Source organism: Python bivittatus, unplaced genomic scaffold, assembly GCF_059951505.1.
Source record: "Python bivittatus isolate LINGU-HERP-01145 unplaced genomic scaffold, Pbiv_v1 ctg000610_np1212, whole genome shotgun sequence".
NCBI classification, from domain to species: Eukaryota; Metazoa; Chordata; class Lepidosauria; order Squamata; family Pythonidae; genus Python; species Python bivittatus.
This window is the reverse complement of record NW_028277088.1, coordinates 1275818-1295071: the sequence shown is the minus strand read 5'-3', so window position 1 is coordinate 1295071 and position 19254 is coordinate 1275818. Positions and strand designations below refer to the sequence as shown.

The following is a 19254-nucleotide window of genomic DNA, read 5'->3' as shown; positions in this document are numbered from 1 at the left end:
GGGCCACGCAATTCGAGCGCAGCAAGTTCCCAGGAGGAGAAGCGGGGCCATTGTTCTCACGGGGGTGGCGGCGGCGGATCGGGGCTGGGGCTCTATCAACTTGGGGAAGCAAACGCAGCCTGGCGGGGGAAAGAATCCGTGTTTTTCCAGCAACAGGGAATGGTAGCCGAGGGAGCCTCACCCACATGCTCAAGGGGGCCGGTGTCAAAGAGATGTACCCTCTCAATGGGATCTAGGTCAAAGAACGAAAGGGAGGGGCGGGGGGAGACGCCAACCAAGACTGCGGCAATGGCGAAACTCTCCACGTTGCTGCCAATGAAACAGCCAGGATGGGTCTGTGGTGTCGCCAGGATCTGAGCTCAGCTGGCGGGCAGCGTTCCTTTTTCACAGCAGAAGACAAAGCTGTCTGTGTTAAAATGGGAGCGGCGGACCGCGTGCTTCCAAGCCTTCCAAGCAAGTCCTGCCCATTTCCTAGTGGGGGCCCATTCGAGAGACCCTCGAAACCACGGTCATGAAACACGCAGGTGATTTTGTGGCTCCCGAGGTCAAGAGGCGGTGGACTCTCCTGTTAAGGTTTATTTTTAGGGCACATTTTCTTGTCCTCCATGATTAGGAGGACATAACTCAATTGCTACTGTTGGGACTCATTAGGTTTTAATCTGAATTCCTGGAGGTGGGAATTGTAGCTGTTCAGAGTCTGGGGACAGAAGTGGTATAAAAGCCCCCCCCAAAAAAATAACTTTAACCAAGATGAACAATCCTCCCTGCTTTGGTACTTTCCAGACTGTGGCCAGCCTGCCCAGAATTGTAGCCAGCATGGCTAGTATGAGTCCTAATTCACTGGAGGGCATCTCTTTGGGGAGGATGACCTACAAATAGCCAGTTTCCCCCATTTTCTGATAGAGATGAGTAATATCGGCATGCAACCTGGCCTATCTCCAAGATCTCCCATGCTTTGGAAATGCTCTCAAGGCTACAGTCTCAAAAGCCGTGGGGTGGGGGAACTCAAGACCTTGCACGAGCCCAGATTCCTTCCAAGTCAGATCTTTGTGGCCATGGGCAGATTTGCACGACTACTAGGATCTGGGTTGCGAAAGTCGAACGCTGCTAGACGGCATCAATGAGGTATCAAAAATCCCGGAAGCGTCTCTCCTCTTCGGATCACATTCACTCCCAAATTACCTTCTTCATTCAGCCCCACTAGCTACGAACTAGGGACCTGTGATTCCCCTAGAGAGTCTGGAATCACTGGGGGCAAATGGAACTGCTTCAAGAATGGCAGGAGTGAGGGATACAAAGACCCTCTTGGGGAAAAAAAACCACTCCACACACAGTGGGAGTGCAACCAGTTTCAGGGATCCTTTAGATCTTCACCACATCCATCCTCTGCTCTTAAAAGTGGTTTCTCCCCCAGGTTGTTGGCTCGTCACTGGTTTCTCAGCATCTGTGGGGCAGCAACATCCTCATCATTTTACCCAATTGGCCGAAACCTCCCTCGCTAGTTCATAGCAGTTTACTTCTGATGCCTTCTCGGCAGATGCCCTGGGCACTAGACTGATTATGTACCATCAAGTTATTTTCAACTCCTAGTGACACATAGATAGATTTTCTCCATGACGATCTATCCCTAACTTGATCCTTCAGGTCTTCCAATGATGCACCCATCACCACTGTAATTGAGTCCATCTACCTTGTCTCTTCTCTTTCCTGCTACCCTTCCCAGCATCAGAGCCTTCTCCAGAGAGCTGGGTCTTCGCATAATGTGTCTGAAGTAGGATAATCTCAGCCTGGTCATTTGTGCCTCAAGGGAGAAATCTGGGCATTAGAGGACCAACCTAACCCAAGAATTCCTTTCCTGAACTCCCATTCTGATGATGAAGTCTCAGCACCACGGCCTTTGAAAGCTCTGGGTATTCTGCCCTACCCAGGATGCTCAGCCCAGCAAAGAAAGGATTTTTATTTGAAAGGATCTCAGGTGGCAGAACTGGAAGAAGGGCTTCCAGTCTGGCTGGATCTGATGGGAGAGGTGATCCAACAACTTGGACAGCATCAAGCTGGAGAAGGGGGTTAAACAGCAGAGACCTAGTAACCACTTGGAAAACCAAGAACTAGCAGATGTCTTCAGTGACTCTGCCCCTATTTTCATGCAAAAGATGTGCTGCCAGGAGAGGCTCCCATTAACACCAGGAGGTCAAGCATGACCAGAAAAGGCAGCCATCTGGCAGAACTGAGGCACTCCAAGCCAGGCACCAGGAACTCACGAGGTGCAAACTGAGCAGGTCACAGAGGTCACAGAGGTGTTCCTTGACTCCTGCTCAATTGTTTCTGGTCTGATGGAAGTACCCATAAAGCCACACTAGCTTTTCATAGCAATCCCTACAGGTAATGCAAGTGCTCCAGGATTCTCCTTTAGAGATCTATCCTGTGGGTCAGGGAAAACCATGGAGTTAGGAAGCAGGGGGGTGGGCAAAACGCTTAGAGAAACCCTCTAGACACCCCAGTTCCCAATCCTCTGATCACCCCACCAGCTGTAAGTACAGAAAAACGTATTTCAGGGATGACTGGTGGGTTTACACAATGTGCTGAGGGACAATATGTTAAGAAATCAACCAAGCAGCGCATTTTTCATGTTTACCCATTCCCCAAATTGGGTGCTTTTTTCTAATAGCTGGAGAAGGCATTTAGAAATTGTTGAACGCCAGATATACAAGGTCCACGGGGGTGTTTCCGAACGAGTGAAACGAGGAAGGTCGCGTCAGTCCGACAGTCAAAACATCCTTCTTCCTCCCCCACTCCCAAACCGTGCTCAGGGAAACCCATCCTTGAAGGTTACTGCGGGGTTAGCGCAACTAAATCAGCCGTTCTGACATTCCTTTGTTCTCAGCCCGATCGAGATGGCCATCAGCCTGACTTGGAACGGCGAGAACTCGTCCTGCATGTATTTGCTTCTCTTTGAACATCCATCCTCCCCAACAAGCACTTTCTACCTAGAGATGCAACAACTCATAACCCCTGGACCAAATAAAGACAACACTGATGTTCTACAGAACCCCCTTTGAGAGCGCTTTGGAAGGTGCTGTCTCTAGCAGGAACCGCAGGCATTCTTAGATGGCTCCATTACGACGGATACTCTGCTCTCTCTGTGGGATCTGTGTATTTTAAATTTTAATTTTTTTAAAATGTTGGATAATGTGTTCGTTTTAATCATCACTTTTTATCTTTGTATCATGATCGTTTTTGTCCATTTGTTGCTGTATTGAACTGGTGTACGCCGCCCAGAGTCGCTTTGTGCGAGATGGGCGGCTATATAAATGTGACATATAAATAAATAAAATAAAATAAAATAAAATGCAACACAACCCCGACCGTGGGAGGTTTTGACTTTCCACCGAGCGAGTTCATTGTGCTGCTGACTCCCTACTTTGGGACATGTCCTTTACTGGCGTCTATTTTTCAGGGGTGGTAGTTATGCACAGAAACAGACATCCACGAAGCGTAATAGGTAAGAAGCGTTTCAGGGCGAGGATGACTCCGTTAATGGGGACAGAGGCTCTTTTGGACAGCTTGACAGAGCCGAGAGGGACGTCTTGGACCGAAAACTCCCCACGAAGCCATTTCAAGGGAAAGGCTCCCGGAGCTTGATTTTCCCCCAAAAGTTTTCCAGGACTGCACAATTACATTCAAAGCGGGCAAGCACTGGCTCGTTTTATAACCGGGTGGGTTTTGAAAACCCAAGAACAGAGCAGATCTGTGCTCCGTTTCAGCCTCCAACCCTCCCCACGGTTGCTTGGATACTTCCATACCAGGCTCAGAAAACAGCCAAAACTTCTCAGGATGCAGAAGCTACAAAACAAACCCGGCCAGCCCAAAGCAGCTTGAGAAAACAAGGACCCCTCTTTTTCCCTGCACCTGCCCACGCTGGCCCAAGGGCTGCGCCAAGACTGAGAAACAGAAGCAGCCCCAGCAGCAGCAGGGCAGGCCCCGGGTGCTGGGGGAGAGACGGACCCCTTCACCCCAGCGGAGATTACGGCTGCCATCCGCGCTAAGCAGAAAAGGCCGGGCTGTGCCAGTCACCCGAGCCGAGCCACCAGAGGCATCAGCTGCTTAGACGCGAAGACCACTTTTCTCGGAGAGAGAAACTGCCACCTTCCTCCCAGTGTTATGCAAATGGAGGCAATTCTGATTTTAACTTTTCTCAGTGTGGGCACGGCTCCCAGAGCCTCAGATCCTACAACCCTGTAACTTCATCGTACCACCGGGCGTTTCCAAAAGCAGGGTGAACTCAACCCGGCTGGGAGGATAGTTCTCCCAACTGCCCTGCTCGGCCACTGTGCCCACCTCCACCTTTTCCTCTCTTCTCTCTCCTGCAGCAAACCGAGCCAGTCTCTGGAGGAGCTGCCCCCGTCTGCTTGCAATCTGTCGAGCCAGGCCCCCCCGCTCTGCCTGCCTCCCTGCCCCCCGGGAAAGAAGACGGAGCAACGTACTGTCATGCAGCCTCTCTCCTTGGCAGGAAGATGGAGCACCGGGAGGCTCCACGGGCGCAAGAGCTTCTCTTTCCAGCCCCGGCGGAGCTCGGCCGGCCTCCGTCGCAGGGATGGCATCGCTGCCTGGCGACACGAGTTGGGCATCACTCTCCGCAGCCACTGCCTGGACGGCTGCCCCTTCCTCCTCCTCGCTGCCCACTCTCTTGCGGCCACCCGTCTCGGGGATCTGCTCCAGTTTGCTGTGGAAGGCGACCGCACTGCCGGTGCCGTTCCGCTCTTCCCTCTTCTTGGCCGAGGGCTCCTCCGTGGGGAGAGGCTGAGGCTGAGGCTCCTTCACAATGGGGCAGGGGGGGGCAGCATTGTTCTGACCAGCGCCGGGGTGGCGGGCAGATGCTTGCTCTTCTGAGACGGTGGCCGACCTTTTCATTGGCGCGCTGGGCTTTCGGGTCACGACGCTCGTGCTCTGGGAGAGGCTGCCCGGAGGGGACACTTGGCCGGGGACCGGGACCAGGACCGGGCCCTCCCGAGCAACGGGCTCAGGGTATTTGTCCGCCAGATTCAGGGCTGGTGGGACAGACAAGTGGGAGCACTCGGACATGGCGCGCCTCATTGCCTTCCTCTGGGCGCCCCCCCGACTGAGGAAGCTGCTCTCGCCGGCCGAGTCGAGCTTCTCCTCCAGCTCCGCCAACAGCCTCTCCTCCTCCGTCTCGTGGGGGTCACTGAAGGAGCTGCCCTTGCCATCGTCCTGGGCTAGTTCCACCGTGGTGGTCGGCGGCCCCAGCTTGGACCCAGACCCAAAGCCGCTGGGCACCGAACCGTCCTTGGGGACTCCCGGTGGGCTGGGGGCAGGGGCAGCATCTTTCTGCCCGGCTGGTTCTGACACGATGGGGCTGAAACTGGGGCCCCATGCAGGGATCTCTGGCTCCCTGGCGCGACTCGGGGGGTCTCTCGGGGGCTCCGGCCGGCCTTTCGCTTCCACCTCTACCGCCTTGGTACCTCTTGCCTTCTCCTGATCGGTGATGGCTCGGCTTTGCTCCAGACCTGCAGGTGCCCTCGGGCGTCCGTCTGGCTCCGACTGGAAGCCGGCCGGACCGAGGATTCCCAAGCAATCTCCAGAAGGGTTGTTCTCTGACCCCAGAGACCACTTCTCAAGGTGACCTGGGGCCGCCTGGCATTGTTTGCTCGGCGCCTCGGTTTCCCTCCTGTCCTTAGAGGCCGTTTTCAGTTCTTTCTCCCGCTTCCCTTCGAAAAAACACAGCTTGTCTTCATCCGTGAAGCTGGTATTTTTCCCCAGCCCATCCTGAAGCGCCCCCCCCGAGTGCACGTGAAGCCCGATCTCGTTCAGCTTGCCCTCCGTCCTCTGCCACTCGAACGCCGTGTTGCCAAAGTCCTTCTGGGTCCCAGTGCAGGAGAAAGCTTCAGAAAAGCTGTCGGTGTTTTTGGCTTTGCACAGCTGGCTGTATTCGGAGAGGGGCGCGGGGGGCTGGTTGGAGAGAGACATCGCTCGCTGCCTGCCTGCTTCTCACGCTTCTCCAAGCTGTAACGCCACCCAGCCGGGCTGGCAGGCACAGTGATGCAGTGACGACACACGATGCCCCCCTGCGCTCGCATTCAAAAAAGTCCCCTGCTTCCCCCAGACCACCGCTCGCTTAGACGTATGACAGCATTTCCGCAAAACCTTTTTAAAAAACACATGCCCTCAGGCTCCCAGGCTCTCCCTACATATGGAGGGGAAACTGTAGGTGTAAAGCCCCTCCGAGGTGCTCCGTGGTTATCTTTTAAAGCAGTGGGATGGAAGAAGAAAGGAGAGGAGAAAGGAAGCTTTGCAGCCCCAGGACCCAGAGGATGAGAGTTGAGGATTTTCTTCAACCGCAAACAAAAGACGCAATCCAGAAAGCCGTTAAAGTGAGCGACGCGGAGCTGGGGGGGTGTATGCGTGCCCCATTTTGGGTAAAGGAAGATTTCGTGCCGAATCATAAAGGCATCATCGAGAACAGCAAAACTGAAAGGGGTTCTGTTTTACTGGACCGGGTGGAAGTTCAGCCAGACGCCAAAAGAGTCATCGCAAGATTGTCAAAAGGGTCATCACAAGCTCCGATTCACCTTCTGCCATCGGCCAGCAAAACTGGCGCGCCGGCATTTTCCAACGGTAAAATGTCCTCTCTCTCGAGGAGGAGGAGGAGGAGGAGAAGGAGTTTGCGACAGGCGGCACGGTGGGGCTCGCCATGTTTCTGGCCGAAGGGCTCCGCAGCACGTGATGGGAAGGGACCCTCTGCCCAGACCCCACAGGGAGGAAATTACACAAGAGCTAGGAGGGACGGTGACCTTGTTAGAGCAGCCTCCAAGGTTTCGACTCGGGGTCAACAGGAAGAAGCCACACCTGTCTACAACTTCACCCTAGGAGGTGAACTTCATCTATGCAATCTCTTCATTTCTACAGTTTCTAACCTGCAAAATCATTGCTGAAAATAACTGGTTTTGTATCATAACAGCGTCCACCCTCCCTGGCTGTTTCTACCCAACAAACCCTCTTGGCCAGTGTTTCTCAACCTTGGCCACTTTAAGCTGTGAAGTCCACACAGCTTAAAGTGGCCAAGGTTGAGAAACACTGGTCTTGACGTTTCCAAAGATGCTGTCATGCATTTCTCCCCATCTCTCCCTCCCCACTGCAATTTCCCCATAGGGAACACTTCTGAGTATCTCTCAACCCTCCACAGCAGCTGGCAGAGTGGAGATTAGGGGGCTATGGGAAAGAAGAAAGGAATTGTGTGGGGGAGTTCTGTTGGACTGAGACCAGACTCTTTCCTGCTGCAAGAGATAACACGAACGGACTTCAAGAAACGAGTCCTCGTTCCATCCCATAATGATCTTGTTAAGCGGCTTTGGAGAGTCCCCTCGTGCAATCTATACGGCGGCAGAACTGCACATCTGTTTGCTTGTTCCCTTCCTCAACACCTTCCAGATGTGCAGGACAGCCCAGAATTCCCCACCCAGCAGGGGCGCTGCTGAGAATTCTGGGAGTTGGAGTCCACATCTGGAAGGCAACCTTCACCCTTGCTACATTAGTCTTCCTGAGGCTGGCCCTGGGTGCACGGGGACTGCGATCTCAGGATTCCCAAAGGCTAGGGGCGGGGTGGGAGGCAGGAGACTTGCAATCCCAGCACATCTAGAGGGTGTTCGAGTCGGGGAAAGCTATGTACATTAACTCTCCAACTTCACACTTCATGATTCAAAAATCATGAATCCCACGCTTTAGACAAATGTGCTGTATTTTGCATTTCGAGGTCATGCATGCACCTGCCACCTAGCATTCCACATCCTTTCCCCCACCCCAACTGGGAGAAGCAACACAGAGAATTTTGCCAAACACCAACCTGCACCCTCCAGTTTCCAGGCACTCGGTATCACCACCCCTGGCTCACCACAGGAGAGAGAAACTGTTCTTTGTCCTCCAAGCACTGCAACGTGCCTGGATTCAATAAGATCCTGCTTTGAACCAGGAAAGCACCGCTCAGCATTGCTGTCATGGCTGCTTAGATGGGGCTGGGGGGCTGGGAGAGGGGGGAGCGCTGCCCTTGGAGCCCAGCGCAGCACGGACAACTCCTGCCGGCTAATTTGCAAAGGGTATTTTTGGACTCTGCTGCAACACGGCCCCTGAATTTATCTCACTGCACACAAATGCGTAAAGAAGCCCCCCCCCACGAGCCAACACTTGCCATCCTCCTTTAAGCGCTGGGTGGGGGGAGAGCAAGCAGCGTCGGAACTGTGAACCAAGAAGTTGTAAAGTTGTTCCATGCTTTATTCACGAAGCTCCCCGATTCCCACCCGCCCACCCCTGCCGATCGCAAAGGAGGCAGAGCCATAGGTCGCCTCTTGCCCTCCAGGCGCAGACAACCTTCCGAGCCATTGGCTGAGCTGCGCGTGACGTCACGGAATGTTCGCTGCTGCTCTTCTCACTGCGGAGGGGAAAGCAGAGGACGACCGCAAAGCCAGGGCGAAGCAAGTCAAAAGGGGCGGGGCGGTGGAATGCACGCAGGGCCTTGGGACAAGACAGAATATTCTGCAGAGGATGGCCGGTTTTGCTGAATGCTGAGCGTTGGGGTTGGATTTCCAGCATCCCAGGCACAACTTCTATATGCTGGATTACAATTTCTACTGTTCCTTGCCAACATAAATTAGCGGAGAAGATAAACTCCCAAGGTAAGGGGTCCTGCCTCTCTAGCCTCACCTTGCAGCTTTCGTCTGTTCTCCTATCTAACTTTCCACCCCGGGCATATACCTGCTTGAACGATCCATTTGACGCTTGGTCAGAAGCAGTGCAGAACTCAGTCCTGAAAAAGAGAGAGGCCTCTGTTGTACTCTGCACAATAATGAGCAGCGGGCCTCTTCTTCTATCAGCGAGTGGTCCACAGCTTGGCCAAGGTCAAGAACTACCAGGTGGGGCAGCAGACGCACACTCACATCCTCATCTCACAGTGGGCTTCAAAAATTAGGCAACTTCCAAACTACGGGGTCAGGCGGAAGCATTATTAGGAGCAATCAAAATGCACGAAGTTCTGGAAAAGCTTCTGAGATCTTCAGGTTTTGCCTGGCATCAGCCCATTCCTGTTTAGTGCCTCTAAATGTGTTAGGACCGCAAGTCCCTGGAGTCCACTCAGTATGGGACTTATGGCTGAGGATACTAGGCCTTGTGGGGGTAGAATGATGCACAGGGCGACCTGCTGGACCTCAACCCCACCCCAAGCCGATTCCTGCTTCAACACACCGCGGTTTAAGTTGCAAGTTGCCAGTTCCCGCCCACAGCAGCCTGCAGTTTCTATTTTTGCTCTGCCCTTCAAGCTAATACATATCCTGTTCAATGTTTTAAAACACACACACCAGCAAACAAATGGTTTCAAGCAAGGTCCTCTATGCACTGGTTTCCAAGACAACCACACCTTGCAGGATGCTGAAGTGCTCCCTAGCAAACCCACCAAGAACCATGTGCGACGAGGTGTCGTCACCAGAGTCAACCAGGAGAGCCATCAGAGGAACCAAAGATGCTGCTGGAAAGGATAAACTTTAGGAGGGAAATTTTGTACTGTAGGTCTCTGTTTCACAACCACACACAAGCTCAGACAATTAGCACACGGTGATAAACTAAACAATCTGGGGGAACTAGGTTTCATTTTTGAGCTGGGGAAGGCCTTGCCCAGTCCTTTAACCGTTCTCTGGGAGTGGAGTCATATTCACAGAAGGCCCCTTTGAGAATGTGTCTAAGGGAAGATTCAGCACCTATTCTGAAGCACTCCTCTCCTCCCTGCAACAACCGTAGTAAACTAATTTTTGCACACTCCTCCTCTTAGCTATGCAATATTTAGCACCTGCTGCCAGACTAATGACAAATGCAGGCAGCCGCAGGGACAATGTTCAAAGTCAGCAGCAGTAGAAAGGCTCAGAAAGGGTGGGGAGCAAATGTGGAAGGAAAAGGGCTCCCTGTGAGTCTGGAAGAGAAGAAAGGGTCCTGGGGGACAGACCCATCTCTTCAGCTATGCCCAAGGGCTCGGCTTGCGGCAGAAAGTGCCCAGGCTTAAGGGCAGGGATACCCCAAAGTGGAGACCAGAGACCATAAACACTGAGCCCATTTTTAATCCTCTGATGAGGCAGGCTAAAATCATGGGACTGTGAAAGCTAACCTGAATAACCATGGTGTAGAAATGGGGCCTGGATGCCCACAGAGAGCGCACCGTTCAGCCGTTTAGCGGCTGAGGAATTTTGCAAGCTTGTGGTTCCAGTGCATCTGGATGGTACCAGCCTTCAGTAGTACTAAAGTAGGCGTCCTCTTGAGACTTCTAGATGCGCCAACAGGAAAGGCAGTGTCGGCCCAAGATGACAAACTTTAGATCCGTGTTTCTCAAACTTGGCCCCTTGAAGATGAGGGGACTTCAACTCCCAGAATTCCCCAGCCAGCATGGGAATTCTGGGAGTTGAAGTTCACACATCTTCAAGGGGCCAAGTTTAGAAACACTGTCCCAGATAGTAGACTCCTTCCGCTTTCTTTGTAATATCAAATTCCAGGTCCTGTTACCTAGATCTTGTGGCAGAGGCCTCAGCCATATCCATTCCTCTCATCAATTCCAAAGTGGGAGCCGAGGCAGCATGCTAAGGACAGTGCATCTTCCCCAACCACGGCCTGCACTTCTCCAGGATGGAGAGAGTTGCCCATTATTTAAGCAAATTCTAGGCATCCAGAATGCACCAGTGAGCATGTGTGCCCTGTGTCATTCCCTTGCAGAGGCAAGATGCGTTGTACCCCTTACATTCCAATTCCTCGTAACCTTTTCTGATTTGCAACAGCCAGATAGGTTTGCTCAAATACAGCAGTTTGCAAGGAAAACAAAACAGCTTCCAACAGTCTGTGCTTTTCCAAAGACGGCACTGCTTTAAACCCCTTTTTAAAAAAACCTTTTCTACCTTCCTTCCCCATGCATAGAACACACACGGAGGCACACCTCTAAGGAACAATTTCGTGCAGAAAACACCATTTACACCAAAAAAAACCCAACTCTATAGGTTATGCAACTGTCACAAAAGATGTAAAATGTTATGGGCATCATAATTCACTCTTGCATTTCTTCCATGCAAGCGGATGTTAAGACGAATGGCCCCAACTCACCTTGCCTAGTGACATGTTTAGACCCAGTTTTGTTAGGGAAAGGCATTTCACCCCACCAAATTAAATGGCTGCTGGCAAACTGAAGCTCCCTGGTATTTAAAAAGGAGGGAGGGGCAGAGAATAAAACCAGGCAAAGTGGTCAATCTTCAGCATCTCTAGATGAACACGGAAGAAGGGCCATCAGAGGAGATGGCAGAAGGTTATAAGAGACAAGTTCATAGACTTATTTCATTAGTGCACCTCTGACTCTAAATGGCTGGATACATGAGGAAACCCACTGCACGACTGGAACATGGAACTGTCTTCTACTCTGATTCACTAGCATAATTCAAGTGTCTCCTGCCATAGATTAGTATGAGACATGCCACAGCAACCCTGTTGTGTCTTCTGCTTGATTTATTGAAGCATCTAACCTAGGACGAGTTACATGAAGGCAGATTCCAATTCATTGTTAGGAAAAACTTCCTAACAGTCAGAGCAATTCAACAGTGGAACCAGTGACTCAGAGAGGCGGTGGGCTCCCCTTTGCTGAATGGGTTCAAGGAGAAACCGGGATGCTTAATCTTGGATACTCGAACAGAGCAGGGGGTTGGTCTACAGCCTCAGAAGGCCCTTCCGACTCAAGAGGTTCCTTAGCTAGAGGATGGCCGGGTTTCAAGATTAGTGAGTACAAACTACACAAACAGGGCTAAGCACATAGACAAAAGCTTAGGAACTCAGTTTCTAGGGTCAGTTCCAAAGTTGGCCATTAGCACTGTGACACAAGCAAGCTGAATCAAACAGGTTCTAAAAGACAGCCAGGAAACAGTCATGCCAAAGAGACTTGTGCTTCGGCCGCGGGATTAACAGTTAGGTGCTCAGGCCAATGCGCTGACATGGAGCAAGTTCTCACACACAAGCTGTAGGATGCATGACTGATGAAAGGCCACAGCTGCAAGCACACACCTTTCTCTTGCCTGTGAAGAACTGGGGCATCAGACTTTGCAGGCCTTCTCCTGCCTTGCTCTTGAACAGCGTCCCTCAGGGAAGGAGGAGGAGGAGGAGGAGGAAGCCCTCTTGATTTGGTGGGTCTCATGTAGCCTTTCATTTGCTGAGGGGCTCTGGCTCGCCCTGCTTTCTTGGTCTCTCTCGGCCCTTGGTCACCATGATCGGCCACAGCCGGCGAAATTGACTCTAGTTGTTCCCTGGCTGCCAATCCCAGGTTCTGCACATCTTTCGGTTCAGTTGCCTCTCCCAGTAGACCTGCCTCTTCCTTGCTGGCTGGTTGGACTATGGGGCTGATCTTTGCCTCATTCCCGTCATCTGGCTCCAGATGATCGGAAGAGACTTTGGGCTTATGAGCAGAGCCCACTTCCTCCACAGGGACATCCTCCAGGGGCTTATCTGTTCTCGTCTTACTTCCTGAACTATCTGGGCACTCAGAAGTCCTCAGTTCAGCTTCTTTTCTATTTTCTGCTAACGTTCCTGGCTCAGAACTACCACCATCAAGTGCAGTTGTTATAGCCTGGAGAATTGCATTTTCCTTACCAGACTCCTTAAGAGTTGGCATTTCCATAGGGAGGTCACTGGCTTCTCCAACAGAACCACTTCCTTCTATTTCAGCAACCAGCACAGGAGCCATCTTTGGCTTCTCCTCCACCACCACTTCTGGTGAGCCTTGTATTTTGCCACAGAGGTTTATTCCTCCACTTTCTATTAAACTGGAAACCTGATCCTTTTCTGTTTTTGGTTTGAAAAGACGGTCTGCCGGTGCCCGTTTGCTTTTCTTCCTCTTCTCCCTAATTTCATCACCAGCTTTCATTAAAAGAGAAGCTTCTGCTACGGCCTCTCTACCTTCAAGCTTTGCTAAATTCTCCTGTAGCTCCTCCAGAATCTTCTGGTCCCCTTGCTCGGGATCTTGCAGTAATTTGGGAAGAAAAAGCTGCTCCTTGCTTAGTACATCAGCAAATTTGCTGGGGTGTTCTAAAAAGGGGCAGCGGGTCCCCTGACTTTCAGAGGTGGTTTCATCAAGAGCGCTAGCCGGTTCAAATACATTCGTGAGGTCCTCTTCCCAATGCAGCTGATGTCCAGAGGGAAAGCCTTTGATGTTCCTGTTCTCATCTACAACCTCAGCTTCTCCCACAGTAAAGTCCAACCCACCCACCCTACAAGGCTGCTCTTCGTTTACTTCTTCCTTAGTTTGTGCAACACCAGGCTGTGGAGGGACAATCAGAGCCTTTTTACTTTTCTTTTCGCTACCTTTCTTTTCAGGTTTTGCAAGCGGGGCTTGCTGATCTGAAAGATCAGAGCCACCATCTTTTTTCTGTTTGCTGCTTCTGGAAGCAGTTGACCCTTTGGTCTTCGTCTTTCTCTCAGCATCTAAAACTGTACCAGTGTCTGACCTGCCCAGCGAATGAACAGATTGTTCCAAACTAGGCATGTCCTGTCTACTCTTTCCTTTCTCTTCTCCTCTGAATGTTTCGTCAACAAATAGCTTAGCAGGAACCTGGCCTGTAGGTTTTGCATCCTTGAGGAGATGCTGTGATGCCTCCTCCTTGCTACCATCAGAGGAGGGTACCTCCTCAGTCTTAGCTAGTTTGTGATGTTCACCAGATGGTTCTGGCTTCACCTCCAAAACCTCAGGAACTTGGAGGCTTTGCCGTTCAGTATCCTGTATCTTCAGCTCTTCCGGCACTTGAGGCAGAGCAACATGTGGCTTTGGTGTACCCTCCCCAAATTGCTCTAGGTTAGCTTCCTGCCCCTTCTCACTAGAAGGTGTTTCTTTGGTTTTAGTGAGCTCTTCTGTCTTGGCAGTGCTAGGTTTCTCCTCAGGGGTGGGCAGCTGCTCAAAGCATAGGCTCTTCCCCTGATTCCCTCCTGTTTTTTCCAGCAGTTTTTCAGCAGGGACGTGGACTTCGGTGGCACCTGGCAGTTCTGGCACTTGACTTTTCTCAGGAGAGCCTGTTTCCTTAGCTACATCAGTTTTCTTGGAAGGCTTGATTACATCCGACTTTTTCTCCAGGAAGAGTGGCTGTTCTGAGGAACTTTTCTCAGATTTTTTGCTTTTCCCATCACTGCTCCTCTTTTTGGGTTTGCTTGTGGGCAACACCAAAGTGGGGTCTCCTCCAGGTGGGCTCTCTAAACCGGTGAGGCTAAGTCCCTTGTTTTGATTTGGACTGCCTGTTTCCTTTGTTTGGACAGTGGACTCAGTGAGAGCCTGGCATTCTGTCTGCTTGCCAGGGGCCTCCAAGATGAAGGGATATGCTGATGGAGGCAAGTCAACCCTTTCACCAGATCCAGCTGGAGCCCCTTTGGCATGTTCTGTCAAGGTTACAGGAGGAGGGCTGTGTTGTTTCACGGCATCTGCAGCACTTTCCAACAGCTGGCTTGCAGCTAAGATGTCAGTCCCCTCTTTTGGATAATCCGCTCTCTGTTTGGTTTGGTCAGGCCAGCCCTGCTGAGAGGGAAGGAAGTCTCTGCTACCCTCCATGCTGGAGAAAAAGGGCTGCCTGAAGGAGCTTCTCTCCTCAGCTTTTCTGCTCTTCCCATTGCTAGATCTCTTCTTTGGCTTCTCTCTCGCTCCTGAAGAGGTGGGAAAACTCTCTTCTGGGCCCCTGGCTGCCAAACTGATTTCGCCAGGTGCCTCAACTTCTACCGCAGCTGAAGCTTTGCTCAAACCAGCCTTCTCCTCTGAAGGAAACAGCCGTGGCTCCGGGAAGTGCTTCACTCTCTTGCTTTTCCCATCGCTGCCCCTCTTTTTGGGCCCAGCCGGCTGTTCTGGAGGGGTGGTACCAAGGACTTCCTCGGTTGTACTGGTGAAAGGCACTGGGCCACCGCCAATTGCCTCAGCAGCAAAGAAGGGTTTTGCTGGATCCAACTTGGTTTCCGCCACCAGGGGAATTTTTGCAGAATTAAAATCAGGCTTTTCGCTTCTTGTGGAGAGGCTCCCTTTGGCCTCTCTTTCTTTTGGGATCTCTGAGGCAACAGAGCCTCCTTCCCTGTCTCGATGAAGAGAACTCCCTCCTTCAGTTGCCTCAGCCATCTTTGGTTCAGCTGGAAGGCCGACCCCTCCCATGCCAGCCCTGTCATTCTTCAAAGCCCCCTCCAGTTTCTTTGGCTTTTCTAGCAACCCCTCGTCCCTTTCAAGGCCTTGCCACCCTGGGGCAACCTTCTCACTTGCAACCACAGGCTCTACTGTCGGGACCTCAATTTTCTGCATCGCTGCAGATTTGGTCTCCTGAGCTGAAGCATCAATGTTTGAGTTCTTGGGAGACAGAGGCTCTAACTGTACATTTTTCCCAAACGGACTTATTTCCCCAGGACTGGTCTGAGCTAGGGGAGAAGTTGGGCTTTCCTGCTTGTTCTGCTCAATGTGGTGCTTCAGCAGCTCATCAGAAAGTTCTCCCCTTTTACTTTTTGGCTGCAATGCTAAGCTGTCATCCATCGCTGATTTAGCTTGGCTCAACTCTCCTGGTTTTGTGTCCAATGCAGATCTGGAAGGGCCTTCAATCTGCAGGCCAGGCATGTCTGTTGGAGGAAGTGGTGGAAGGTGCTGACCATCCCGCAGTTGTCCTTCTTTACCAAGCTTCAAAGTATCCTTTCCGGGGATTTCTGTGGAGGCCCACGAGACCTCTTTGGCACTTTCATGGAGAGCTTTTTGAGGTTCAGCAGCAGCCAGAGGAGTTCTTAACTTTCTAGAGTTGTCCTCCCATGTTTCCACTACCCGCAGCTGCTGCCCTCTCTTTTGCTTTGGTTTCTTCTTCTTCTTCTTCAAGGCTGCTGAAGCTTCCAGATCCCAACCCTCTTGCAATATCTCTCTTGTACCCTCCGCAACCTCGAAAGGCTGGCCAGGTCCCTTCCTCTGAGATCTCTTGCTGTGGGGAGAAGTCCCACTGACGGAGCCAAAGTCAGCCACATAAAAAGGGTCTCCTCTTGGACTGTGGCTCTTCTGGGTTGGAGAACCTGCAAGAAGCTCCTCTGGGGCATCTGCCACAGTCATCTGGGCAGGCTTTGCTCTGCCAAACCTGCGGTGGTCACTGGATTTGTTAGCTTGTCTTATTTGGGCAGGAGGTGCACCTGGAATACAGGAAGTTCACTGAAGGACAAAAGCCACCATGGACCAAGAATCACTTTCCAAATGTTTACATTACGGCCAAATTCTACTCACACTGAAACATTTTGGGGGTGTTTTAGGTTTCACTGATTTCTGCCTTTGCCAAATAAATCGCACATCATGGATCAGATTTTCTGAAAAGCTATCATTTCTACATCAGTGAATAAATAGACGTCCTCAGGCTTAGACAGCCCAATTTTTAACTTTCTACAGGTCCTGGACTGCATCTCCTATCATCTCCAAGCAGCTTGGACACCAGAGATGATGGGAATTGTAATCTAACACACCTAAAAAGTGGTGGGTTGAGGAAAGCTGCATTTCTTTACTTTTCTAAAAAGGTTTTTCAGACCTAGGTCATCTCTTTGCTTGGAAAAAAAAGGGCCAAAAGATCTAGACCTAGAAACCTTCCATTGCAGAAAATCCATATACTGGCAAGCTAAGACATGATACAGCTGGGGCGCAACTAGGAAGAGAAATGAGATAGACACACACAGATGGAAGGCAAAGTGCCTAAACTTAAGGGAAGTGGGAAGAGATATTTTTCTGGGCTTTCGCACAGCCTATTACTCATTCACAGCAGGGGTCACAAAACTGTCTCTGAACATCTGGGTCCCCAATCTATCCCACAGTTTGGAATGCATATATAAGGGGAAAGATGGACGACACATTGAAAGTACTCTTTCACACAATTGCAGACCAACGTCGTTAATGGGTCTGCCAAAAAAAGTTCATCTTAGCAACCTGTTTTAGAAAGTAAGCTAATGTTCTCAGGGTTCCACAGACAGAGGAAGATCAAAAAATGGTATTTGAGAAACTTGCCTGCATTGAACCTAGGTACCAGTGCAACTAACGTAGGATGCCCAGTTTTGGGGATAAAAAGCAGCAGGGGTGGGGAGTAAACAGAATGGAGGAAGAGAAACAAGCTGTTGCAGCATCTTCCTCCAAGAGCAGAAGACTGATGTCCCAAAGAGAGAAGCAAGCTGCAAGGGAGAGGAATTCCAGGATGGAGAAGGAAGAGAAGCACTTAAGAGAAGGCTCAGCTCCTGCTCCTACACAGGTACTTACCCTCATGTTCTGGAGGCAGTTTTTCTCTAGGCAACTCCACTGGGTGGGCAGGATGAGGCTCCAGTGGTTCCTTTGCCTTGACAAATGAGGACTCTTCAACAAAAGACCCTGGAGAATCTGCCTGGGTCTTTCCCCAAAGTACAGATTCCACCGACTCTGCTGAAGACAAAAACTAGGATGACCACAACAAAAGAGAGAACTTTCCCCATGGCCAGAAGCATCATGGCCCCATGGTTAAAATCAGGTTAGTCTTCCCTAACGGGGTGCTCTCCAAAGGTGCTGGAAGAGCAACCTCCAGAACTCCCAGTCCAGTCCCAATACAACTGGAAAACACCATGGTGGAGGAGAATAGCATAGATTCAGTGGTCCTTGACATTTACCATATCAAAGAGAGATCTGTCCACTACCCACACCAGTACATCCAACTCAAGAAGACCTTGTGTTACAGCATGGAGCTTGGGCATGGCTCAGGAGCCAAGAGAATACTGTCCTTTTCAAGTGCTGTTCTGATCAATATCCTAAATATGTGTTATGGAAGCCCCTATTTCATTTAAATTCCTCAGACCCCCAAGTCAATTTTATCTATCAAGAGCACCACCATCACATGAGAAAAGCAGCTCAGATTTGTAAGAGAGGGAGAAAAGAGGTTGACTTGCTGCTGGAGGAAAGAGAGAAGGTGACAGCCCATCATAACACTTTTTTTGTTTTTTTAAAGCTCTCCCTACCTGCAGGATCTGGAAGATGCTCCCCAGGTGTTGGTGCTGGCTGACTGTGTTCCTTCAGCTTCTCAGTAGGTGTGCTGGGGGGCTGCCTGTTCTTCTCATCAAGCTTCTCCTGCCCAGGAAGGTGCTCCACAGGTTGGCTGGGCAAAGAGGGGGACTTAACTTCTTGATCTGCTATGAATTGACTCAGGGGGACCTTGATTTCTCCCACCTTCTCTGCATGTTGGGTGGGAGAAAGTGGAGGTGTGTCAGCTTTACGGGCAGGAGAAAGTGGAGGTGTGTCAGCTTTCTGGGCAGGAGAAAGAGGAGGTCCATCAGCTTTCCAGGCAGGAGAAAGTGGAGGTGTATCAGCTTTCCAGGCAGGAGAAAGTGGAGGGGTAACAGCTTTCTGCGCAGGAGAAAGTGGAGGGGTAACAGCTTTCTGGGCAGGAGAAAGTGGAGGGGTATCAGCTTTCCGGACAGGAGAAAGTGGAGGTCCATCAGCTATCCAAGCAGGAGAAAGTGGAGGCCCACCAGCTTTCTGGGCAGGAGAAAGTGGAGGTCCATCTACCTTCTGGAGGGGAGAAAGTGGAGGTCCATCAGCTTTCTGGGCAGGAGAAAGTGGAGGCTCACCAGCTTTCTGGACAGGAGAAAGTGGAGGTCCATCTACCTTCTGGAGGGGAGAAAGTGGAGGTGCATCAACCTTTTGGGTGGGAGAAAGTGGAAGTCCATCAGCTTTCTGGGCAGGAGAAAGTTGATTTGTCACTTCCTGCATCTGCTGGGTGAGAGACAGCTTGCTTTCATCTACTTTCTCTATATGCTGGGCAGAATAAATGTCCAGATCTTCTGCTCTGAAGTTGGGAAATTTACTCTCCTCTTCCTGAGTGTGAAAGGGAAGAGTTGCCTGGGCCTCATCTGCTTTCTGGGTAGGAAAGATGATTGCTGTTGGCTCTCCTGGGTGCTGGCTAAGAAGTGGCTGACTGTCTTTCTCCTCTGAAGTGTAAAGAAACTTGCTTCCCTCCTCCTGCTTCTCCAACATGGGACAGCCACCTGCAGCAAGGACAGTGGTGTCTTCAACCTCTGATTTCTGTTCTTTTGTCACTGCAGTTTCCAGGAAGCCTGTTCCAGAGAAAGGGAGAAAGAGCTGTCTTTCCCAATCTGAATGTGCTTAGATGCTATCTGATGCTCTAAAATTCCCCTTTCCAGACCATTAATGGTACACAACCCATTTATCCCTCCTGCCATCTGTCTGGTGCC

At 51.1% G+C, this 19254-nt stretch overlaps 1 protein-coding gene across 11 annotated transcripts in view; it reads right to left on the bottom strand.

The window, feature by feature from the left end:
• LOC103067101 (uncharacterized) overlaps positions 1-19254 on the bottom strand; it is a 155405-nt gene that overhangs the window by 34656 nt on the left and 101495 nt on the right. For 9 of the 11 annotated variants that reach the window (XM_088150781.1, XM_088150785.1, XM_088150786.1 and 6 more), the window contains 3 exons: positions 18022-19116; positions 17297-17455; positions 12085-16194 (listed from right to left, as the gene is read on the bottom strand). In XM_088150781.1, coding sequence (XP_088006907.1) covers positions 12085-16194; positions 17297-17455; positions 18022-19116 — 5364 coding nt within the window. The remainder of the gene's footprint in view (positions 1-12084; positions 16195-17296; positions 17456-18021; positions 19117-19254) is intronic. The other 2 variants (XM_088150790.1, XM_088150783.1) reach the window with 2 other exon arrangements.